This window comes from Lagenorhynchus albirostris, chromosome 1, assembly GCF_949774975.1.
Source record: "Lagenorhynchus albirostris chromosome 1, mLagAlb1.1, whole genome shotgun sequence".
NCBI classification, from domain to species: Eukaryota; Metazoa; Chordata; class Mammalia; order Artiodactyla; family Delphinidae; genus Lagenorhynchus; species Lagenorhynchus albirostris.
This window is the reverse complement of record NC_083095.1, coordinates 133,804,424-133,831,232: the sequence shown is the minus strand read 5'-3', so window position 1 is coordinate 133,831,232 and position 26,809 is coordinate 133,804,424. Positions and strand designations below refer to the sequence as shown.

Here is a 26,809-nt window from a genome sequence, read left to right as displayed (position 1 = left end):
ACCCCGAGAAAACCATAATTCAAAAAGACACATGCACCCCAATGTTCATTGCAGCACTATTTACAATGGCAAGGTCATGGAAGCAACCTAAATGCCCATCAACAGATGAATGGATAAAGAAGTTGTGGTACATATATACAATGGAATATTACTCAGCCATAAAAAGGAACGAAATTGAGTCATTTGTTGAGACACAGATGGACCTAGAGACTGTCATACAGAGTGAAGTAAGTCAGAAAGGGCTAAATAAATATCGTATATTAATGCATGTATGTGGAACCTAGAAAAATGGTACAGATGAACCAGTTTGCAAGGCAGAAGTTGAGACACAGATGTAGAGAACAAACATATGGACACCAAGGGGGGAAATCCGCGGTGGGGTGCAGATGGTGGTGTGCTGAATTGGGCGATTGGGATTGACATGTTTACACTGATGTGTATAAAACTGATTACTAATAAGAACCTGCAGTATAAAGAAACAAACAAAACCTAATACTAAACTTTCTTTGGGTTATTTGTATGGAAATATGTTAATATAAATGTTTCAGACATTACGTGAAATTTCTAAAAATCTTATATGTTCTGGTATAATGTTATAAGTCATAATTCTAGTTATTACTTTAAAATGTATATCTCAGAAAAAACTAAATTTCCTTGTCAATTGCCAAAAAAAAAACGAACTAAATTTGAATTTTTTCTCAACAACTTTTTCTATGTGCCTATTCCTTTTGAAAATTACTTTTTAAACAAACCCAACATGACCTAATCTGAATTATACTCAGGCCAAGTATCTTAATACTAAAATGGGAAGGAGAAAGACATGAGCAGAATTAAATAGTCATCCAAAAATATAAACCTATAAGTAATTTTAAGTCAATGCATTTTTAAAGATTCTGCCATAGGGATGATAAATAAATTTCATCTTAAAGACCAACTCCAAGCAAATGATAATAACTGTCTAAAGTACTCTGTTAAGAGAATTCTTAAAGCTAAGTTCATTAAGCACAATTTCCCATCTATCAGAGTGGTAGATGTTGCATAGAAAACATTATTATGACAGTTTCTTAACATGTGATCAAATCACACACAAAGTGAATGATTTTGAGCAAGTTATTTAATTCTCACAGTCTCATTTCCTTCCTCTACAAAATAATAAGAAACTTAACTATATCAAAAGATTGCTATAAGAATAAAATGTTAAAATGAAATAACATATATAAAATGCTATGTTAAAAAGTGCTTGTAAAGTGTAGAGAAATATACATTACAATTTTTTATTATTGGAGTTTATGTCTCTTTAATATATTTACTCAGAATTCCGATAAGTTGTTCTTACCAAGTTAGCAGCACTCACATTTGAAATATCTGAAGGATCCATTTCACTTTCTATTCTTTCATTCTCTTCTGAAAATTTGTCTTCACTTGCTTGCAAAGGTGTGTCAGCTTGCTGAGTAACTGAAACACACTCTATATCAATGTGAACGGCAGGTATTTCAGAAGTTTGCACAGAATTGTCTTGTAAGAAACTACTGCCAGAGTTCTTGACATCATCCAGTGTACTCACTGTGAACTAACGAAACATATTACAGATTGAATCAGAGATAATGGAAAATACTCACCAACTTATTTCACTCTAGAAAACCTGATTCTGCTTAACCTATCAACTGTAAAGCAGCAGCTGACTGACAGATGACTCAGTCATTTTTTGGTATGTTTCAAGTAGAAGAAGAGAAACCATTAAGCAGCCACAAATTTTATTTGCACATCTACTATGTTTAGGACACCACATAGCACATAATACCAAATCTCAGATATAAAAGAGAAATACACCATAAAAAGTAGAGTATATGTCAGCATGCAGTTTCATTATGCAATTCATATTCTTTAGACTTCAATAGGCTCTCCATTCCCCTTTAGAAATATTTAACACATAACCAAGAGAAACGTAAAAACCATTTAAACAAATACAACTTATGCTGAAGTCAAATACATACCCATTTTTTAAAAACTTTCTAGTTTAGTGAATAGGAACAAGCCTTTATTTTCACTTTCTAACAGAGTACAGAAAGAATGGTGCTATGTTTTCCAGCTATACTCAGAGTAATGAACTCCAAGGAGAAGAACTAAAATCTAAAATTGTGAATTTAAAACTTACTCACATCACTACTTAAATAAACATTAGATAAACAGTGCAGTGGCCATAAAAACCCTAGTTTGATATAGTATTTATATAAATATTAAACTTGGCCAAGTCATATAAACTACTTTAAAAATCCTACTATTGGTTAGAACTTTAAAGTGTCCCAAAGTGTTCATTTTAGCATAAGCATTATTCAAATTGCATCACAATGTTTATATTGCTATCAACATTATCCATACATCAGTCACCATGGTTTATAATCTTCTCAGTAATATTTACATTAGCATTATTGATCTTCACAATACAGTCAATGCTGTTTATTAAAAAATCAATATCAACTTAAATAACAAAATCAAAGCTAAACTATAATGTTGAAAAATATATAAAAATGCTAATTCCATTTTCAGAATGACAGTGGAGAAAACAATTATTAATATTAGCTTGGCCACCACAAGCAGTGAACTTTTATACTGAAATAATTTAACAATAATTACTCAAAAGTTCTATGTATAGACTATTTCTAAAACCTCAAAAAATCACATAAGTTTATTCATTACACAAAATCAGCATAATTTTTATACTGTTAAATTTTATAGTTAAAATATAATACATGTACCAAGAATGCCAGATGGTAGTTAAGTGATATAGAAAGTGATTTCGTCATCAAATTTACCTACATTTAAGTTTCTTAAAGTTTCACCCAACAACTATGTACTGATTACTTCCTACGTATCTTTGACTCTGCTCCATATTGTGGGAAATTAAAAGGCAACATAAGATAATGCCCACAAGGAGCTTTCAATCTCATGCGGGCACAAAACATACATACATTAAAGAGTTATAAAACATCAGGAACAATGTAGGATTAAGAGCCATTATTATCATTAAGGAAAAAAACCATGGAAGTTGACTACAGTTTCTAATAAAAATAAATATCCTACAAGTAAAAGGAGAGAATTTTAAAAGGCAGATACTATTCTGTACTGAGAAATATGACAACTATTTTACAACTTTTTTACTTAGTCCCTGTACCTTATCAAAGAATCTCTCTTATATTTCACTGGACATTTTACATAAAATTATACTAACCAAACATAAAATTTTTTTGTAAACAAATATCTTTTAAAAATGCATTGCTGGAACTTCCCTGGCGGTCCAGTGGTTAAGACTCCATGCTTCCATCGCAGGGGGTGCAGGTTCAATCCCTGGTCTGGGAACTAAGATCCCACATGCCATACAGGGTGGCCAAAAAATAATAATAATAATAATAATAATAAAATAAAAATTTTTTTAAAGTCCTGTTTTTTTAAAAAAATGCCTTGCTTAACCAAGTAAGTAAAATAAACTTCAAATGGACTGACAGAAGAGTACTGGGAATATTAACTTTAAAGAATTATTTAAATATAAATCACTCTATACTCGAATTGTAGAAAGTAAAAGTAGAGCAAGTGAAAAATTATTCTACTTTCATCACCATTTAAAATAACACTACAAATGAAGCAGGAGGACACCATTTTAACCAGTAATCAAAGTTAACAAACTTGGGCAAATTGATATGATATGCCTTTAAATGTGAGGCTAAGAACAATCACTTTATTTCTCTCAAAAATGTATGAGCTAAAGTGAATAATGAATAAACAAACTGAAGAACACTGTACAAAAAACCCACAATGTATACTTCAAAAATATTAATGTCATGAAAGACAAAGACAGGCTGAGTAACTGTCCCTGGTGAAAGACATTAAAGAAACAAAGCCAAATACAATGTGTGACTCTAGATTGGATCATGCATCATGGAAAAACATTCTATGAAGAAATTATTGGGACAACTGGAAATTTTTGAATACAGACTATAAATTCGATAACAATATTATATAAATGTCAAACTCCCCGAATTTTATAATTATAGTGTGGTTATGTAAAAGAGTTTCTTTGTTCTTTAGAGATATATGCTATAGCATTTAAAGGTGAATGGTTACGATATTTGCACATTACTCTCAAATGTTTAGCATACAATATGAGTGTGTGATATGTAAATAGAGAGAGAAAAAAATGTGGCAAAATGTTAATCTGTGAATCTACGAAAAGGGTACAGGAGAGTTCATTATTCTATTCTTGCAACTTTTCTGTAGATCTGAAATTTTTCACAATAAAAGTAAAAAATGAAGTAGAAAAATTAAGACATTCCAACATACGTATATATATCCTTTATAAAAAAGCAATAAAAGGATTTTCAGAATGTACTACCTGGGTTCTCTCTGCGAGAGGATGATCACATGAGTGTAATGAGTCTTTGAGCCGAGATTCTATAGTATTAGAAGGTCCACCTCCAACAAATTCACCTTTCTGAATACTTTTGTCAGGTAGAAGACGTACATTTTCTTTATCACTGTCATCCTTTGACCTTAATGCTTCTGTTGGTAATGAAACTTTTGGCACCACTGCTGTTGATCGTGAACGAACAGGCCTTCCTCTCTGAACAGTTTCCCATCCTTCAGCATCTTTCCGTTCTACGCAATTGAGGGAAGAAAATAAATCAAGATTTCTTTGATGATAAACATTTTCAAAAACCTACAAAATAACATTTTCCAATCTAATTCCCATTAAATATAATTAAAATATAAACATGACACTAATTACTATGCAAGGTGTATTGTGCACAAGTGTGTGTGTGTATTCTCTAGTTCCTACAACCACACTGTGGGGTAGGTATAATTATCCCTATCTTACAAATGATAAAACTGAGATTAAGACCGACCTAAGACCCTGGGACTTCCCTGGTGGTCCAGTGGTAAAGAATTCACCTTATAATGCAGGGGACACGGGTTCGATCCCTGGTCCCACATGCCAAGGGGCAACTAAGCCAGAGCACAACTACTGAGTTCACACCCCTCAACTAGAGAGCCTGCATGCCGCAAACTACAGAACCCATGCACCCTGGAGCCTGTGTGCCACAACTAGAGAGAAACCCATGTGCCACAACGAAAGATCCCACATGCCTCAATGAAGATCCGGTGTGCCGCAACTAAGGCCCAATGCAGCCAAAAATAAAAAAAATAAATAAGAAATAAATCCTTAAAAAACAAAAAAGACTGACCTAAGGCCCCATAGTCAGAAAGTAATAACATTTATACTGTGTATACTATGTGCTAGAACTGTTCTAAGTGCCTTAGATGTAACTCTTTTAAATAAACCCTCTTAGAGGGTTCACAACAACCCTCTAAGATCAGTACTATCATTCCCATATTACCAGTGAGGAAACTGAGACAAAGAGAGGTTGAGTAATTTACCCAAGGTCACACACTTAGTAAAGGTAAAGCCAAGATGTAAGTCTAGGCAAATTGGTTCTGATGTCCATACCCAACGAATATGTAAAAACTACCTCCCCTTCTTTTAGAATCCAAACATAGGCCTTGGTCCAAAACCCACGTTCTTTTTCCCCTGTCTCAGTACTAACAGTATACACTGACTTAGGAAAAAAAGGTAAAAAACTATTTTAATGATCATAAGATTATAGTGTTAAATGAATGAACCCTCAATGATCTAGTCCAGTATTTCACCATACACATAAGAAAATGAGGGCCTGTATCCAAAGTCACAAACAAATCCAAAAAATCCAAAGTCACAAATCCAAAGAGCAAACTAGCCTAAAATAAATAAGCTTCTACCAAAATGTTTCAAAATTTCACAACCTGAGATATATATGTATACAGTGATAGCCACAATTTTTAAAATTTTATAGGCTAATTGTAATCTATCAGAATTAGTATGAAGACTTCCAGTTCTGGCCAAGATGGAGTAGCCTCACCTTCATTTCCACGTCCTCCTACTTACAATTAAGAACTCTGGAAAAAAAACATACAAAATAAGCACAGGATGATTTTAAAAGATAGAAAGTAGTAGGTGGACTGCCTAGTGACCCTGGGAATTGAAAAGCAGCACAGCAGTGAGTTCTGTTTTTGTTTATTGCTGACAGGATGCTATAAAAGCCTCCAATCCAGAAGGACCAACTGACATAGACAAAACAGGCAACAGCAAAACTTGTTTTGCCAAGCCAAAGAACAGAGAAAAGGATGGCCTAAGAAAACAGACAACCATTTTGGCAATATTCCTTCTATTCTAGCCAAACATCAGTGGAAAACTTCCACCCCATAGTTTCAATAGGGGTAAGCAGAGAGCTAAACTTCCGTTGCCCACCTGGCAGAAGCAGATGGTGGTCCAATTCCCTCACCAAAACAATGTCAGCAAAGGTGAACAGTGAGCTGAGCTCTTACCTCCAGTTGGCATTAATAACACTAAACAAAGCAGTAGGAACTGTACTTACTCAGCACTCCACTTTCCCTCACACCTAGTGTCAGTGGGAGCTGAACTTCCACACCCACCAAGCAGCAGTGAGACTTAACGAGGTAGTGAAAGTCAGAACTGGTAGACACTGACCTAGTCAGCTAGCTGGGAGGGAATCCGGGAAAAAGTCTGGAACTGCCTAAGAGGCAAGAGACCATTGTTTCAGAGTGCACGAGGAGAAGGGATTCAGAGCACCGCCTAAACGAGCTCCAGAGATGGGCACGAGCCATGGCTATCAGCACCGACACCAGAGAAGGGCATGAAACACTAAGGCTGCTGCTGCAGCCACCAAGAAGCCTGTGTGCAAGCACAGGTCACTATCCACACCTCCCCTCAGGAGAGCCTGTGCAGCCCGCCACTGCCAGGGTCCCATGATACCGGGACAGCATACCCGGGAGAACACACGGCATGCCTCAGGCTGCTGCAACGTCACAGCGGCCTCTGCTGCCGCAGGCTCAAGTCGCATACCATACACCTCCCTCTCCCCAGCCTTAGTGAGCCAGAGTCACCTAATCAGCTGCTACTTTAACCCCATCCTGTCTGAGTGGAGAAGATGCCCTCAGGTGACCTACACGCAGAGGCAGGGCCAAATCCAAAGCTGAACCTCAGGAGCGGTGTGAACAAGAAGAGAAAGGGAAATTTCTCCCAGCAGCCTCAGGAGCTGCGCATTAAATCTCCACAATCAACTTGATGTACCCTGCACTTGTAGAATGCCTGAGTAGACAACAAATCATCCCAAAATTGAGGTGGCAGACTTTGGGAGAACTGTAGACTTGGGGTTTGCTTTCTGCAAATAATTTGCTTCTGGTTATATGTTTATCTTACTTTAGTATTTAGAGTTTATTAACATTAGTAGAATTCTTTATTGATTTGGTGGCTCCCTTACTTTTATATATATTTTTTTTTCCTTTTTTTGTGAGTGTGTACGTGTACGCTTCTTTGTATGATTTTTTCTGTATAGCTTTGCTTTTACCATTTGTCCTAGGGTTCGGTCTGTCTTTTTTTTTTTTTTCTAAGTACATTTTTTAGTGCTGGTTACCATTGGTGGATTTGTTTTTCAGTTTGGTTGCTCTCTTCTTTCTGTCTTTTTATTTCTTTTATTACTTTTTAATAATTATTTTTCATTTTTGATTTTAATAACTTTATTTTATTTTTTCTTTCTTTTTTTCTCCCTTTTCTTCTGTGTCGTGTGACTGACAGGGTCTTGGCACTCTGACCAGGTGTCAGGCCTGTGCCTCTAAGGTGGGACAGCCGAGTCCAGGACATTGGTCCACCAGAGACCTCCCGGCTCCACGTTATATCAAATGGCGAAAACAATCCCAGAGATCTCCATCTCAACTCTTAAACCCAGCTCCACTCAAAGACCAGCAAGCTACAGTGCTTGACACCCTATGCCAAGACTAGCAAGACAGGAACACAACACCATGCATTAGCAGAGAGGCTGCCTCCAATCATGATAAGGTCACAGACACTCCAAAACACACCACAGGACGTGGTCCTGCACACCAGAAAGACAAGATCCAGCCTCATCCACCAGAAAACAGGCACCAGACCCCTCCACCAGGAAGCCTACACAACCCACTGGGGGCAGAAAACAAAAACAACAGGAACTATGTACTTCCACCCTGTTAAAAGGAGACCCCAAACACAGTAAGTTAAGCAAAGTGAGAAGACAGAGAATTACACAGCAGATGAAGGAGCAAGGTAAAAACACACCAGACCAAACAATTAAAGAGGAAATAGGCAGTCTACCTCAAAAAGAATTCAGAATAATGATAGCAAAGACAATCCAAAATCTTGGAAACAGAATGGAGAAAATACAAGAAAACTTTAACAAGGACCTAGAAGAACTGAAGACCAAATAAAAAATGATGAACAACACAATAAATTAAATTAAAAATTCTCTAGAAGGAATCAATAGCCAAAAAACTGAGGCAGAAGAATGGATAAGTACCCTGGAATACAAAATAGTGGAAATAACAATCACACAGCAGAATAAGGAAAAAAGAATGAAAAGAATTGAGGACAGTCTCAGAGACCTCTGGGACAACATTAAATGCACCAACATTCGAATTATAGGGGTCCCAGAAGAAGAAGAGAAAAAGAAACGGACTGGGAAAATATTTGAAGAGATTATACTTGAAAACTTCCCTAATATGGGAAAGGAAATAGTTAATCAAGTCCAGGAAGTGCAGAGAGTCCCATACAGGATAAATCCAAGAAGAAACATGCCAAGACACATATTAATCAAACTATCAAAAATTAAATACAAAGAAAGATATTAAAAGCAGCAAGGGAAAAACTACAAATAACATACAAGGGAATCCCCAGAAGGTTAACAGCTGATCTTTCAGCAGAAACTCTGCAAGCCAGAAGACAGTGGCAGGACATATTTAAAGTGATGAAAGGGAAAAACCTACAACCAAGATTACTCTGCCCAGCAAAGATGCCATTCAGATTCGATGGAGAAATTAAAACCTTTACAGACAAGCAAAAGTTAACAGAATTCAGCACCACCAAACCAGCTTTACAACAAATGCTAAAGGAACTTCTCTAGGCAGGAAACACAAGAGAAGGAAAAGACCTACAAAAACAAACCCAAAACAATTAACAAAATGGTAAAAGGAACATACATATCAATAACTACCTTAAATGTAAATGCATTAAATGCTCCAACCAAAAGACACAGACTGGCTGAATGCATAGAAAAGCAAGACCCATATATATGCTGCCTACAAGAGACCCACTTCAAAACCACGAACACATACAGACTGAAAGTGAGGGGATAGACAAAGATATTCCATGCAAATGGAAATCAAAAGAAAGCTGGAGTAGCAATTCTCATATCAGACAAAATACACTTTAAAATAGACTATTACAAGAGACAAAGAAGGACACCACATCATTATCAAGGGATTGATCCAAGAAGAAGATATAATAATGGTAAATATTTATGCACCCAACATAGGAGTACCGCAATACATAAGGCAAATAATATCAGCCATAAAAGGGGAAATTGACAGCAACACAATCATACTAGAGGACTTTAACACCCCACTTTCACCAATGGACATATCATCCAAAATGAAAATAAACAAGGAAACACAAGCTTTAAATGAAACATTAAACAAGATGGACTTCACTGATATTTATAGGACACTCCATCCAAAAACCAACACAATACACTTTCTTCTCAAGTGCTCATGGAATATTCTCCAGGATAGATCATATCTTGGGTCACAAATCAAGCCTTGGTAAATTTAAGAAAATTAAAAGAGTATCAATATCTTTTCCAACCACAATGCTATGAGACTAGATATCAATTACAGGAAAAGATCTGTAAAAAATACAAACACATGGAGGCTAAACAATACACTACTTAATAACCAATAGATCACTGAAGAAATCAAAGAGGAAATCAAAAAATACCTAGAAACAAATGACAATGAAAACACAAGGACCCAAAACCTTTGGGATGCAGCAAAAGCAGTTCTAAGAGGGAAGTTTACAGCAATACAGTCCTACCTTAAGAAACAAGAAACATCTCAAATAAACAATCTAACCTTACACCTAAAGCAATTAGAGGAAGAAGAACAAAAAAACCCCAAAGTTAGCAGAAGGGAAGAAATCATAAAGATCAGATCAGAAATAAATGAAGAAGAAATGAAGGAAACGATAGCAAAGATCAATAAAACTAAAAGCTGGGTCTTTGAGATGATAAACAAAATTGATAAACCATTAGCCAGAGTCATCAAGAAAAAAAACAAAAGACTCAAATCAATAGAAATAGAAATGAAAAAGGAGAAGTAACAACTGACACTGCAGAAATACAAAGGACCATGAGAGATTACTACAAGCAACTCTATGCCAATAAAACGGAAAAACTGGAAGAAAGGGACAAATTCTTAGAAATGCACAACCTGCCAAGACTGAACAAGGAAGAAATAGAAAATATGAACAGTCCAATCACAAGCACTGAAATTGAAACTGTGATTAAAAATCTTCCAACAGAGGGCTTCCGTGATGGCACAGTGATTGAGAGTCCGCCTGCCGATGCAGGGGACACGGGTTCGTGCCCCGGTCCGGGAAGATCCCACATGCCGCGGAGCGGCTGGGCCCGTGAGCGATGGCTGCTGAGCCTGCGCGTCCGGAGCCTGTGCTCCACAACGGGAGAGGCCGCAATGGTGAGAGCCCTGCGTACCGCAAAAAAAAAAAAATCTTCCAACAAACAAAAGCCCAGGACCAGATGGATTCACAGGCAAATTCTATCAAACATTTAGGGAAGAGCTAACACATCTCCTTCTCAAACTCTTCCAAAATATAGCAGAGGGAGGAACTCTCCCCAACTCCTTCAATGAGGCCACCATCACCCTGACACCAAAACCAGACAAAGATGTCACAAAGAAAGAAAACTACAGGTCAATATCGCTGTTGAACATAAATGCAAAAATCCTGAACAAAATACTAGCAAACAGAATCCAACACCATATTAAAAGGATCATACACCATGATCAAGTGGGGTTTATCCCAGGAATGCAAGGATCCTTCAATATACGCATATCCCTGAATGTGATACACCATATTAACAAATTGAAGGCGAAAAACTATATGATCATCTCAATAGATGCAGAAAAACCTTTCAACAAAATTCAACATCCATTTATGATAAAAACCCTCCAGAAAGTAGGCATAGAGGGAACTTTCCTCAACATAATAAAGGACATATATGACAAACCCACAGCCAACATCGTCCTCAATGGGGAAAAACTGAAAGCATTTCCACTATTATCAGGAACAAGACAAGGTTGCCCACTCTCACCACTATTATTTTAACATAGTTTTGGAAGTTTTAGCCACAGCAATCAGAGAAGCAAAAGAAATAAAAGGAATCCAAAACAGAAAAGAAGAAGTAAAGCTCTCACTGTTTGCAGATGACATGATACTATACATAGAGAACCCTAAAGATGCTACCATAAAACTACTAGAGCTAATCAATGAATTTGGTAAAGTTGCAGGATACAAAATTAATGCACAGAAATCTCTTGCATTTCTATACACTAAAGCTGAAAAATCTGAAAGTGAAATTAAGAAAACACTCCCATTTACCATGGCAACGAAAGAATAAAATATCTAGGAATAAACAAAAGATCTGTGTGCAGAACAGATGAACAGGGCCCGTGAGCGATGGCTGCTGAGCCTACGCATCTGGAGCCTGTGCTCCGCAACAGGAGAGGACACAACAGTGAGAGGCCCGCGTACTGAAAAAAAAAAAAAAAAAGAGTCATGTACCACAATGTTCACTGCAGCACTATTTACAACAGCCAGAACAAGGAAGCAACCTAAGTGTCCATCAACAGATTAATGGATATAGAAGATGTGACACATATATACAATGGAATATTACTCAGCCATAAAAAGAAATGAAACTGAGTTATTTGTAGTGAGGTGGATGGACCTAGAGTCGGTCATACAGAGTGAAGTAAGTCAGGAAGGGAAAAAGAAATACCATATGCTTACTCATATATATGGAATCTAAAGGAAAAGAAAGAAAATGGTTCTGATGAACCTAGGGGCAGGACAGGAATGAAAACACAGACATAGAGAATGGACTTGAGGACACGGGGAAGGGAAAGGTAAGCTGAGACAAAGTGAGAGAGTTACACTGACATATATACACTACCAAATGTAATATAGCTAGTGGGAAGCAGCTGCATAGGACAGGGAGATCAGCTCAGTGTTTTGCAACCACCTAGAGGGTTGGGATATGAAGGGTGGGAATGAGACGCAAGAGGGAGGGTATATGGGGATATACGTATGCATATAGTGATACAACAGAAAGTAACACAACATTCTAAAGCAATTATACTCCAGTAAAGATATTAAAGGAAAAAAGAAAAAGAAAAAAAAAAAAGCCCTGGAATAATCCCAACCTGACTGTGATTTGTTATCATTTTTATTTATCGCTGTATTTAATTCACTAATATGTTGTTCAATGTTCAAGAGAAAATGTTTTATTATAATATCCTTTTTAGGTTTTGATATTAAGGTTATAAAATGATCTTTTATTCTGAGGAAGAGTTTCTTTAAGATTGAATGTATCTTTACCTAAAATGTTTGGAAGAATTCACAGGTGAAGCCATTTTGACCTGGAATTTTCTTTGTGAAAAAATGTTTCATTATTAACTCACATTTTTTTAATACTTATACATTCCTTCAAGTTTTTCTAATTCTTGCTATGCAACTTTTGTTATGTTTTTCAAGTTATTTGTTAATTTCTTCTAAATTTCTAAATTTAGTGTATAATATTGCTCAGAATTTCTTTTTAATATTTTGGGGATCTGTGCCAATGCCCCTGTTTCATTCCTGGTGCTAGGCCTTGTCTCCTTTTTTTCTTGGTATTACTAGAAGTCTGTTAATTTTATTGGTCTATTTGAAGAACTACATTTTGGTTTTGTTAATTTTTCTCTAGTCTCACCTGTATTTTTCCTTCCATATTCCCTGGGTCTAGCTTGTTCTTTTCTAACTTCTTGAGATGGACAGAGTATGGATTTTAGGTTTTCCTCCTTTCTAATTGGTGTAATTGAAGCTAGAAAATTTCCTCAAAGCATAGCTTTACCCTAATCCCAAAGATTTCAAATGTTCATTTTTATTCAACTGACATTTTCTAATTTTCAGTGTGATTTCTTCCCTGACTCATGGATTATTCAGATATATATTCCAAAATTCCAAAAATCTGAAAATTGTACAGCTACATTTTTGTAATTAATTTCTAACTTCATTCCACTGTGTTAAGACAGGCAGAATAAGTTCAATCATCTGAAAGTTGTTGAAACTTGTTTACTGTGTCAATTTTGGTAAATATTCCATGTGTGCTTGAATATGTATTTGGACTTACAGCCATGACAAAGTAGCCTGTATTAAAATTAATCTTCTTCCTGCCAAACAGAACTACAAGAGCTAGACGAAATATATAAATGAATTGTTTAAAGGCATTGGAAAGCAACCAGTATAGGCAAGACTTGAGGAACTACAATTCCTGAGAATAGGGACAACAACATGAGATCCACATTCACCCTAGAATTTTCCCTGAAGACTGCTGGAATTCACAGTGTAGGAAAGTGAGTTCTAGCAGAAACCAGCAGTCCTATCTAGCTAAGACAGATATTGGAGTTTGATGAGTCTAAAGAAACTGGGGCTTCAGGGGAAAAAATCTTGGAGAGGGGGAAACTGCAGGAAAGTAAGCCAAAAGAATCTGCATTCAATCTTTCCCTAAGAAGTCTGACAACTGCTAAGCTTTGCATATACAGGGCAAGATTCCAAGACACCCAGCAGAAAACAGCAGCTGGGATGCTAATGAACTAAGCAGATATTGTAGCAACTGTATGGTGCCGAGGAAATAAAAGTTGGAACTCAGGAATGAAGTGGTCTTGGCAAGCACCCCAGGTTTTCAATTGAGACTCCAAAAGGAACAAGAAAAAACTAAAACACATCAACTTTAATAAAACCTCAAGCCAAACCTTGACAGGATTAAGGTGTTCTGCTTGTTCTCTACCTTACTGCCATAAAAAACTATATATTTTTAGAAGAAGTCTCTATAACTTTTAGTATACAATGTTAAACATTCAATTAAATATGAGGCATCCTAATCAAAAAGAGTAAAATAACTCTAAACTGCCCCAAAACTGTTTTTTAAACTAACAAACTCACAGATGGTTCAAACATTTTACTTTTCAGACACAAATTTTTAAAATAGCTATTATTAATATGTTCAAGAAAATATGGATTAGACATACAAAACAGAGGATGAGCAGAATGACTAGAAGACATATCAGTAAAAAGTTTCCAGATTGAAGTAACAAAAGGGAAAAAAATGGAAAAAAAAAGCATTAGTTGTTAGACATATCAATTATGTCAAGTTCATTAATGAGGTTGTTTAGATATTTTTGATCTTTACTGATCTTTATCTACAGGTACTATCATTTGAGACAGTTATGGTAAAATCTCCCAGTGTAAATATAGACTTTTTTTCAATTTTTCCTTTCAGTCCTGTCAGGGTTTGCTTTATATGTTTTAAAGATATGTTATGTACATATAAATTTAGAGTTACTTTATCTCTCTGTTGAAATGACCCTTTAATAATTTTTAAAAATCTCTAAAATGTTGCTTGGCTACTCTTATTTCATCTGGTAACAATACTAGCTTTGAATTGAATGGGGTATGTATAGAATATCTTTCCCTGCCTTTTCCTTTTGACTTTTCTACATCTTAATATTGAAGGTGTATCTCTTATAAGCAGAATACAATTGGGCTTTTTTTTGTGTGTGTGTGGTACGCGGGACTCTCACTGCTGTGGTCTCTCCCGTTGCGGAGCACAGGCTCCGGACGCGCAGGCTCAGCGGCCATGGCTCACAGGCCCAGCCGCTCCGCAGCATGTGGGATCTTCCCGGACCGGGGCACGAACCCGTGTCCCCTGCATCGGCAGGCGGACTCTCAACCACTGCGCCACCAGGGAAGCCCCTATTTTTAAAAGTGTTATAATCTTCATTTTTAAAATTTAATATTTAGACCATTTACATTTAATGTAGGGATTGATACATTTACTTCTATTACATTATAATTCTTTTTTTGATTTGTCTTATGTGTTTTGTGTTTCTTTTTTTCCTCTTCTCTTGCTTTCTTTTGGATTGATCAAAAAGATTATTAGTTGAACATTCGTTTATTCTTCTTTGTGGTTTTCCTGAATTTATAACACAGCGTTGACTTATGTCTAATGCAAACGAGCACTCTTGTAACTTCTTAGACAATGTTAGAACCTAGAAAATATAAACTCCATTTATTCCTCTCTTATCTTTTGGGTTACTGTCATAAATTTTCATTCTACATATATGTCAAGCTCCACAAGACATTGTTTCACACAGTCAATACACATTTAAGGTTATCTGCATGTTTATTCCTTCTAGTTTTTTTCATTCCTTCATGCATTTCTGGGATGCTATCTGGAATCATTTTCCTGCCATCTGAAGAACTCTGTGGTTTTTTTTAGTGTAGGTCTGACTACAAATTCTCTCAATTTTTATTCATCTAGAACTACCTTTATTTCACCTTCATTTTTGAAGGTTATTTTTTGCTGGATGCAGAATTCTGTCTCTCCAGTTATTTTCTTTCAGCACCTTAAAGATCTCATTCCACTGCCATCTGGCTTTCATCAGCTATAAGTTGACTCTTGCTCATTTTAAAAGTGTTTTTTTTTTAAAGCTGTGACTACTTGCAAAGATTTTCTCTTTCTTTGATTTTTAATATTTTTATTATATTGCATCTAGATGAGATTTGTTTTATATTTTTCCTACTTGGAGTTTATAGTGGTTCTTGAATATAAGACAGTATCTTTTGACAGTTTGGGGAAATCTTCAGTGATTACCTCCTCAAAGGTTGCTTTTGTACCATTCATTCCATCCCTTCAGACTCCACTTACAGGTGTGCCTCTTATGCTCTTCTCTGCATTCTCCTCTCTCTCTCTCTTTTCTCTCCATGATATAGCCTCAGTATTTTCTACTGACTTAGAATTAATTCAATCCCAACTCTCCTAAATTTTAAATCTCTTCTCAGTGTGGGTAAACACATTAATTGTTTTAAGAATTTCATTTATCTTCCTGGATTCCTCCCTTCCAGGGCACTGTGACCATAAAAAAATCTGGACTGGCTGCTATCTAGACATTTACACAGCAATCATCCTGGGATCACCACCACAGAATTATTACCTTTGCCTCTTCTCTGTACTGGCTCCCTCTTGTAGTGACAGTGTCCATAGAGTTAAAAATCTTTTGAGACCTAGAATGTTTGAAAATGTCTTTAATCTACTCTCACATCTAATGGATAATTTGGCTGGACATAGGATTTTAGCTTAGAAATTATTTTCCTCCAGAATTTTGAAGACATTGCTCAATTTTCTTGTGGCTTCTAGTGATAATTCTGCAAAAGCAGGTGTCATTCTGATTCTTGGTCATTTGTATACAAACTGATTCTTTTCTCTAATTTTTTAGAGCCTCTCATCATTTGTAGTACTCATAAATTTACCACCTTTTTTTTTTTTTTTTTTTTTTTTTTGCGACACGCGGGCCTCTCACTGTTGTGGCCTCTCCCGTTGCGGAGCACAGGCTCCGGACGCACAGGCTCAGCGGCCATGGCTCACGGGCCCAGCCGCTCTGCAGCATGTGGGATCTTCCTGGACCGGGGCACGAACCCGTGTCCCTTGCATTGGCAAGCAGCCTCTCAACCACTGCGCCACTAGGGAAGCCCCTCCCAACATGTTCTGATGTCACTGCAGTTTCATCCATTATAGTGGGCACTTAATGGGCCCTTTTGGTTAAAAACTTATTATCTTTCTGTTAAACAAAATTTCCTTTAATTATTTCATGACTTCTTCCTTTTCCTTTATCTTTCTATAATCCATGTTATTCAAATAGTGGATAGTCCAGTATCTATTTTTATATAATAAGTCTAAAACTTAGCATCTTAAAATACTATATTATTTCCATGCAATTCTTTGACTCAGGAATCTGAAGAGTGCTCAGTTTGGTGGGGGGAGGTGTAGGAGGGGGTTCATCTCATCTCCATATGGTGTCAGCAAGGGTGGTTCAACTGAGACCAGAGAATTCATGATAGCTTCACCACATGTCCAAATCTTTCATACTAGTTACTGGCTGAGACTAAGTTCTTCTCCGGGCCACTTTCTCTTCACATGGTCTCTCATTATTCAGCAGCCTATCTTGGGCTTCTTTACATGGTAGCTGGCTTCCAACAAGGAGAAAATTGAAGCTGCAAGCCCTCTTACCAGCTAGGTTGGGAATTTACCAAACCTCACTCTAGATACATTCTATTGATTATATCAAGTCACAGGACCAACCAAAGATTTAAGGCGAGGGAAAACAGAATCTACCACTTGACAGTGGAAGTGGCATGCATGCACAGGGATGAGAGAAACTGTTCACACCCATCTTTGCAGACAATCTACCACAGTCCACAATCTGGCTTCAGATTGCCTAAGTCTTCCAAGACTACCAGACATTCATCAATTAGAGAATCAGCCTTGAAGACCAATATCTCATGATCTATATCAGATTTGGATGTGTTCCTCAGGTGTGGGTTCTCTTGATCTGGAAACCTGGCAGTTCAAGTAGAAGAGGGCTTTAAGTGGAAGCAAGATTGAGGTATCTCAACATTATCTTTATCCATAGTCTTCTACTTAGTCTCGTTGTTTGCAATACAGTACCCCCACCTTCCAATGTGTCTGGTATCTCTCAGGTCAAATACCATCTTTTGTACCTTCTCTAGAAACTAAACCTCCAATATTCTGTAGGTTGAGAGAGATACATCTACTCTCATCCTACTATTCAGAGTTATGGGGAAGTGGGGAGGATTCGAGATTCTTCTTATAATCCCTACCTATATCCTCACTTCCAGAGATACCTGCTCCCACCAATTTCTGATCCTTTTGGAAGTTATGTGGATCAAATTGGATTGCTTGACAGTTTTGCCCACCCCCTGAGCTGAGGATTCAGCTAGCTTACTCAAATGTCACAACTGGTCTTGCTATTTTCCAACTTTCAAAAATTTGTTCATATCATCTCTTCTCCTGTCTCTTTTTCCTTAAGTCCTTTCATATCATTTTAGTTGAGTCTGGGGAAAAAGCAAAGTAACTGCATGTGCTCACTCTATCATCTTTAACAAAAATCAATTTTATAGCATATCATTACAAACTTGAGTACTATACCTACTGTAATTATAAATTACTTAAGATATACACCATAATTCACTGTGCAAAACAGTGCATCAAAACCCCACAACTGAAAACCAAAGTGGTCAAAAACAAAATTCCTTGGTATATTAACGAGTATTTTTAAGCCTAGTCATAATGAAGATCTATCATTTCACTTCAACCAAACGGGTCACACTCATAAATAATCTGAGAGTACTGCTTTAAACAAAACCATGATACATGCTAATACTATAATTCCTTTAAGTTCTTTTGCAGTTTTGATTTTTTAACACATTTCCCTCAGACTTTCAAGACACAGACACTAAACTTCATGATTCCACATTTTCCTACCTTTTCCTAAGAAAGAACTCATACCAACTCTCAATTTTCTACTTTCTCAATGGAGAAAGCAAGGGCAATATATTCCATAAAAGTAAGGTATGTATCTGAAATAAGCCAATAGCACTTACTGAGACCAAAATGGAAAAACAGCGCAACAACAAGATCAATAATGCAAAGGTGGCAATACTTTTGTTATATCCAATAAAACATTTCTTTATGAACCAAAAAACTCCAAAGTGATCCTTCATTGAATAGAAAAGAAAGCAGTATTCTCAAGTTGTTCCTTAACTAATAAGACAGACTCATTATTACTTACTATCACTCTAAAATCTAAGCCTCTAAAGATGTATAAAAATCCACTCTGGATTTATGAAGGGAACTCCTATGGAATCAATTCAGATGAGTCTTCAGAATTACAGCCCTTCTATTTATTTTTGCCCCTTTATTATTCTGATGGTATGGAAAACAGATATGTGAGTAAAGATAAACACATGGTATTATTTTAGTACCCAAACAATATTTAAACATTAATGAAATGAAGTACTGACATGACATTTTAAAGTGTATACTACCTAGAAGATGAACTACTTTATTTCTTTTCTACTTACAAATGAACTGACAAAAGATATCATTCTCCTTAAAGTTTACACAGGGCAAACCTGAGACTAGAATGACCTCCAAAAGTTTTCATACAGTTTTTAAGATGATTTTATGATTTTAACTAAGGCAAATTAACATCATATAAATGATGCACAAAGATAAATATATAATGTTATTAGCACCAAATTCAAATAAAATAAATATCTTCACATAAATCTACTTGTCTAATACATACAAAGGTTGATTCAAAGTCACTTGCCATTTTTGCGGGAAGGCTTCTGCACTGTCATTGGTGGGCAAGACTGGGCAGGTGCTACATCCGAAGAAGCAGTAGAGCCTGTATGATGAGCCTTTACCTTGTCAGCCCAACTGACACCTGTGGGAGCCAGACGTGGAGCAGCCACTGTGCCAGGTGAACCCCTATGGAGAAAATGACAGCATTTAATAAATCAAATATAAGTTAAAATTTTAAAAATATAGTTAATATATTTAAAATTTAAATGCATTATGTGTGTGTGTGTGTATCCACATATATAGAATAACATACTACCACAGCAATTTAAGGCAAATATACTCATAAATTTATCTTCTTCTAATACTTCATTAATATACCATAACATATTATATGGGAACAAATATAACAAAAAAGCTCTCACCAGATTGGTTTAAAAGAAAATTTCAGTTAAATGGGGAATCTTAAAAAAAATGCATATATTTTTTATTTAAAATTTTATTTTCATTTAAAACTCATAACTTTTAATATAAATGTGCATTAATTTGCCAATTTATCAATGTAGGCATTATTAAAACAGGCTTTTTTTGTGTATATTATTTCATACATGATGCCTCATTGACAATGTCCAATTTTGTTTTCTTTAAAATGGAGTGATACTTTAGTGACACCTATTAAATAATCTTAGTACACAATCCTCCTCAGTTTTAATAATAATTTCCCCAATCTTTCACAGCTGTCCTATCCACTCATCTGACAGCAAAACTTTAACAGTTCACTTTATGAAAGCTTTCCAAAAACTTATCTTAGTTTTCACAGAAACAATGACTCTTTTACACTCACATTTTAGTGGTTTACTTAATATTTAAGTTATGAGTTATTATATAGACAACTTGAGTAAACAAGTTTGGTAACTAACTGCATAGTCTAAAGCATTTAACTCAACCAGAAAGAACAGAATTGCGCATATATACTAAAGTAAGCCTATAAGCCACAATCTTTCAGCATGCTTAAACATGTTTTACAATGATAATAAAGAGTCTCAATTAATCCAATGACACAATACATGGAGATCAGTATGAGAACCGTTACTATGCATGCATTAAAGACTTGCAGGTTAAAATAAACCATTTACTATACAATACTCTGAACCACAGACTAATGGACTGCATTACGGGGAAATTTCCCTTAAACTGGTGATAGAATATAAAAACATTTGGTTTTATTTGCTTATATGTCTTTCCCCCACTCTACTAAGGTCCAATTATTATAAGGTTCCAAAGTCCATCAACCTTCACCTAAGGCAATATTATCTAATAATCTCATATGAAAGCAAAAAACTGGTTCTACTGAATAACACTTTATGAGCTCTTAGTAAGGGTCAAGTATTGATACAATGCCAGATGCTTGTGATAGAGAAGATATGACAAACATCTTGCCTTAAAGAAGGTCATAATACAAGTACAAAGAGTAAACAAACATTAAAAATTTTAACACACTGAGGGTTTGAGGCAGCTGCTGTCATGGGGTGGATAAGGCAAATCAGCAAGCCACTCCAGTAGCCAGTCACAGGAGAGCAATACTTTGGACCTGCCATCAGCTTATGACATACAGGATTATGTGTTGCAGAGACCCAGCAAGGAGGTCCACAGTGAGGCTTTTAGTCCTGAGGGAGCCCTTTCTATTCCTTGCTCTTGTGATGTAGATCCAGCTGTGTGGCTGACAGGGTCTTGGTGCTCCTGCCTGAGCCTCTGAGGTGGGAGAGCCAAATACAGAACACTGGACCATCAGAGACCTCCCGGCCCCACATAATATCAATTGGCAAGAGCGCTCACAGACATCTCCGTCTCAATGCTAAGACCCACATGCACCCAACGGCCAGCAAATTCCAGTGCTGGATGTCCCATGCCAAACAACTAGCAAGACAGGAACACAACCCTATCCATTAGCAGAGAGGCTGCCTAAAATCATACTAAGTTCACAGACACCCCAAAGCACACAACCGCATGCGGCCCTACCCACCAGAAAGACAAGATCCAGCCCCACCCACCAGAACACAGGCACCAGTCCCCTCTACCAGGAAGCCTATACAAGTCACTAAACCAACCTCACCCACTGAGGGCAGAAACCGAACACAACAGGAACTACGAACATGCAGCCCACAAAAAGGAGACCCGAAACACAGTAAGTTAAGCAAAATGAGAAGACAGAGAAATACACAGCAGATGAAGGAGCAAAGTAAAAACCCACCACACCAAACAAATGAAGAGGAATTAGGCAGTCTACCTGAAGAAGAATTCAGAGTAATGATAGTAAAGATGATCCAAAATCTTGGAAACAGAATAGAAAAAACAGAAGAAATGTTTAACAAGGACCTAGAAGAACTAAAGAGCAAACGAACAATGATGAACAACACAATAAATGAAATTTAAAATTCTCCAGAAGAAAGCAATAGCAGTATAACTGAGGCAGAAGAATGGATGAGTGCATAGAAAGTAAAATAGTGGAAGTAACTACCACAGATCAGAAGAAAAAAGAATCAAAAGAATTGAGGACAGTCTCAGAGACCTCTCGGACAACATTGAATGCACCAACATTCAAATTATAGGGGTCCCAGAAGAAGAAGAGAAAAAGAAAGGGACTGAGAAAATAGTTGAAGAGATTATGGCTGAAAACTTCACTAATATGGGAAAGGAAGTAGTCAATAAAGTAAACGAAGCACAGAGAGTCCTATACAGGATAAATCCAAGGAGAAACATGCAAAGACACAAATAATTCAAGCTATCACAAATTAAATACAAAGAAAAAATATTAAAAGCAGCAAGGGAAAGTAACAAATAACATACAAGAGAATCCCCATAAGGTTAACAGCTGATCTTTCAGCAGAAACTCTGCAACCAAGAAGACAGTGGCAGGACATATTTAAAGTGATGACAAGGAAAAACTCACAACCAAGATTACTCTCCCCAGGAAGGATGTCATTCAGATTCAACAGAGAAATTAAAACCTTTACAGACAAGCAAAAGTTAAAGAGAATTCAGCACCACCAAACCAGCTTTACAATAAATGCTAAAGGAACTTCTCTAGGCAGGAAACACAAGAGAAGGAAAAGACCTACAATAACAAATCCACAACAATTAAGAACATGATAGAACTACCATATGATGCAGCAATCCAACTACTGGGCATATAATCTGAGAAAACCATAATTCAAAGAGTCATGTACCAAAATGTTCATTGCAGCTCTATTTACAATAGCCAGGACATGGAAGCAACCTAAGGATCCATCAACAGATGAATGGATAAAGAAGATGTGGCACATATATACAATGGAATATTACTCAGCCATAAAAAGAAATGAAATTGAGTTATTTGTAGTAAGGTGGATGGACCTAGAGTCTGTCATACAGAGAGAAGTAAGTCAGAAAGAGTAAAACAAATACCGTATGCTAACACATATATATGGAATCTAAGAAAAAAAAAGTCATGAAGAACCTAGGGGTAAGACAGGAATAAAGACACAGAACTACTAGAGCATGGACTTGAGGATACGGGGAGGGGGAAGGGTAAGCTGTGACAAAGTGAGAGAGTGTCATGGACATTATATACACTACCAAACGTAAAACAGATAGCTAGTGGGAAGTAGCCGCATAGCACAGGGAGATCAGCTAGGTGGTTTGTGACCACCTAGAGGGGTGGGATAGGGAGGGTGGGAGGGAGGGAGATGCAAGAGGGAAGAGATATGGGAACAAATATATATATGTAAAACTGATTCACTTTCTTATAAAGCAGAAACTAACACACCATTGTAAAGCAGCTATACTCCAATAAAGATGTTAAAATAAAAAGAACATGGTAATAGGAACATACATATCGATAATTACCTTAAATGTAAATGGATTAAATGCTCCAACCAAAAGATATAGACTGGCTGAATGGATACAAAAACAAGAAACATATATATGCTATATACAAGGGACCCACTTCAGACCTAGGGATACATACAGACTGAAAGTGAGGGGGTGGACAGAGATATTCCATGAAAATGGAAATGAAAAGAAAGTTGGAGTAGCAATCCTCATATAAGACAAAATAGACTCTAAAATAAAGACTATTACAAGAGACAAAAAAGGCCACTACATAATGATTAAGGGATAAATCGAAGAAGATATAACAATTGTAAATATTTGTGCACCCAACACAGGAGCACCTCAATACATAAGGCAAATGCAAACAGCCTTAAAGGGGAAATCGACAAAAACACAATGATAGTAGGGGACTGTAACATCCCTCTTCCACCAATACACAGATCATCCAAAATGAAAATATTTAAGGAAACAAAAGCTTTAAATGACATATTAAACAAGATGGACTTAATTTATATCTATAGGACATTCCATCCAAAAACAAAAGAAAACACTTTCTTCTTAAGTGCTCAAGGAACACTCTCTAGGATAAATCATATCTTGGGTCACAAATCAAGCCTTGGTAAATTTAAGAAAGTTGAAACCGTATCAAGTATCTTTTCTGACCACAATGCTATGTGACTAGAAATCAATTACAGGGAAAAAAAACTGTAAAAATTACAAACACATGGAAGCTAAACAGTACACTACTAAATAACCAAGAGATCACTGAAGAAATCAAAGAGTAAATCAAAAAATACCTAGAAACAAATGACAATGAAAATACAATGACCCAAAACCTAGGGGAGGCAGCAAAAGCAGTTCTAAGAGAGAAGTTTATAGCAATACAATCCTACCTCAAGAAACAAGAAACATCTCAAATAAACAACATAACCTTACATCTAAAGCAATTAGAGAAAGAAGAACAAAAAACCCGCAAAGTTAGCAGAAGGAAAGAAATCATAAGGATCAGATCAGAAATAAATGAAAAAGAAATAAAGGAAACAACAGAAAGATCAATAAAACTAAAAGCTGGTACTTTGAGAAGATAAACAAAACTGATAAACCATTAGCCAGACTCATCAAGAAAATACAGAAGAAGACTCAAATCAACAGAATTAGAAATGAAAAAACAGAAGTAACAACCGACACTTCAGAAATACAAAAAATCATAAGGGATTACTACAAGCAACTATATGCCACTAAAACAGACAACCTGAAAGAAACGGACAAATTCTTAGAAAAGCACAACCTTCCGAGACTGAACCAGGAAGAAATAGAAAATATAAACAGACCAATCACAATGAAATTGAAACTGTGATTAAAAATCTTGCAATAAACAAAAGCCCAAGACCAGATGGCTTCACAGGCGAATTCTAGAGAATTCATTTAGAAAAGAGCTAATAACACCTATCCTTCTCAAACTCTTCCAAAATATAGCAGAGGGAGGAACACTCCCAAACTCATTCTACAAGGCCACCATCACCCTGATACCCAAACCAGACAAAGATATCACAAAAAAAGAAAACTACAGGCCAATATCACTGATGAACATAGACGCAAAAATCCTCAACAAATACTGGCAAACAGAATCCAATGGCACATTAAAAGGATCATATACCATGATCAAGTAGAGTTTATCCCAGGAATGCAAGGATTCTTCAATATATGCAAATCAATCAATGTGATACACCATAATAATAAATTGAAGGATAAAAACCATATGACCATCCCAACAGAGGCAGAAAAAGCTTTCAACAAAATTGAACACCCACTTATGATAAATATGCTCCAGAAAGTAGGCACAGAGGGAACCTATCTCAACATAATAAAGACCATATATGACAAACCCACAGCAACATGGTTCTCAATGGTGAAACTCTGAAACCATTTCCTCTAAGACCAGGAACAAAACAAGGTTGCTGACTCTCACCAAGATTGTTCAACACAGTTTTGGAAGTTTTAGCCACAGCAATCAGAGACAAAAAAGAAATAGAAGGAATCCAAATCCGAAAAGAAAAAGTAAAACTGTCACTGTTTGCAGATGACATAATACTGTACATAGAGAATCCTAAAGATGCACCAGAAAACTACTAGAGCTAATCAATGAATTTGGTAAAGTAGCAGGATAAAAATTAATGCACACAAATCTTTTGCATTCCTATACACTAAGATGAAAAATCTGAAAGAGGAATTAAGGAAACACTCCCATTTACCATTTCAACGAAAAGAATAAAATACCTAGGAATAAACCTATCTAAGGAGACAAAACACCAGTATGTAGAAAACTGTAAGACACTGATGAAAGAAATTAAAGATGATACAAACAGAGAGATATAGCATGTTCTTGGACTGGAAAAATCAACATTGTGAAAATGACTATACTACCCAAAGCAATCTATAGATTCAGTGCAATCCCTATCAAACTACCAATGGCATTTTTCACAGAACTAGAACAAAAAATTTCACAATTTGTATGGAAGCACAAAAGGCCCCAAATAACACAAAGCAATCTTGAGAAGGAAAAACAGAGCTGGAGGAATCAGGCTCCCTGACTTCAGACTATACTACAAAGCTACAGTAATCAAGACAGTATGGTACTGGCACAAAAATAGAAACACAGATCAATGGAAAAGGATAGAAACCCCAAAGATAAACCCACGCACATATGGTCACCTTATCTTTGAGAATGGAGGCAAAAATATACAATGGAGAAAAGACAGCCTCTTCAATAAGTGGTGCTGGGAAGACTGGATGGGTACATGTAAAAGAATGAAATTAGAACACTTCCTAACACCATACACAAAAATAAACTCAAAATGGATTAAAGACTTAAATATAAGGCCAGACTCTATAAAACTCTCAGAAGAAAACATAGGCAGAACACTCTATGACATCAATCAAAGCAAGATCCCTTTTGACCCACCTCCTAGAGAAATGGTAATAAAAACAAATATAAACAAATGGGACCTAATGAAACTTCAAAGATTTTGCACAGCAAAGGAAACCATAAATAAGACGAAAAGACAACCCTCAGAATGGGAGAAAATATTTGCAAATGAAGCAAGTGTCAAAGGATTAATCTCCAAAATATACAAGCAGCTCATGCAGCTCAATATCAGAAAAACAAACAACCCAATCCAAAAATGGTCAGAAGACCTAAATAGACATTTCTCCAAGGAAGATATACAGATTGTCAACAAACAGATGAAAGGATGCTCAACATCACTAATCATTCGAGAAATGCAAATCAAAACTACAATGAGGTATCACCTCACACTAGTCAGAATGGCCATCTTCAAGAAATCTACAAACAATAAATGCTGGAGATGGTGTGGAGAAAAGGGAACCCTCCTGCACTGCTGGTGGGGATGTAAATTGATACAGCCACTATGGAGAAGAGTATGGAGGTTCCTTAAAAAACTAAAAATAGAACTACCATACGACCCAGCAATTCCACTACTGGGCATATATGCTGAGAAAACCATAAT

At 36.3% G+C, this 26,809-nt stretch overlaps 1 protein-coding gene across 2 annotated transcripts in view; it reads right to left on the bottom strand.

Annotated features, from left to right (window-relative positions):
* SCAPER (S-phase cyclin A associated protein in the ER) overlaps positions 1-26,809 on the bottom strand; it is a 493,568-nt gene that overhangs the window by 341,518 nt on the left and 125,241 nt on the right. The window contains exons 8-10 of one of the 2 annotated variants that reach the window (XM_060170191.1): positions 19,441-19,601; positions 4,388-4,650; positions 1,337-1,570 (exon numbers count right to left, since the gene is read on the bottom strand). In XM_060170191.1, coding sequence (XP_060026174.1) covers positions 1,337-1,570; positions 4,388-4,650; positions 19,441-19,601 — 658 coding nt within the window. The remainder of the gene's footprint in view (positions 1-1,336; positions 1,571-4,387; positions 4,651-19,440; positions 19,602-26,809) is intronic. The other variant, XM_060170192.1, reaches the window with a different exon arrangement.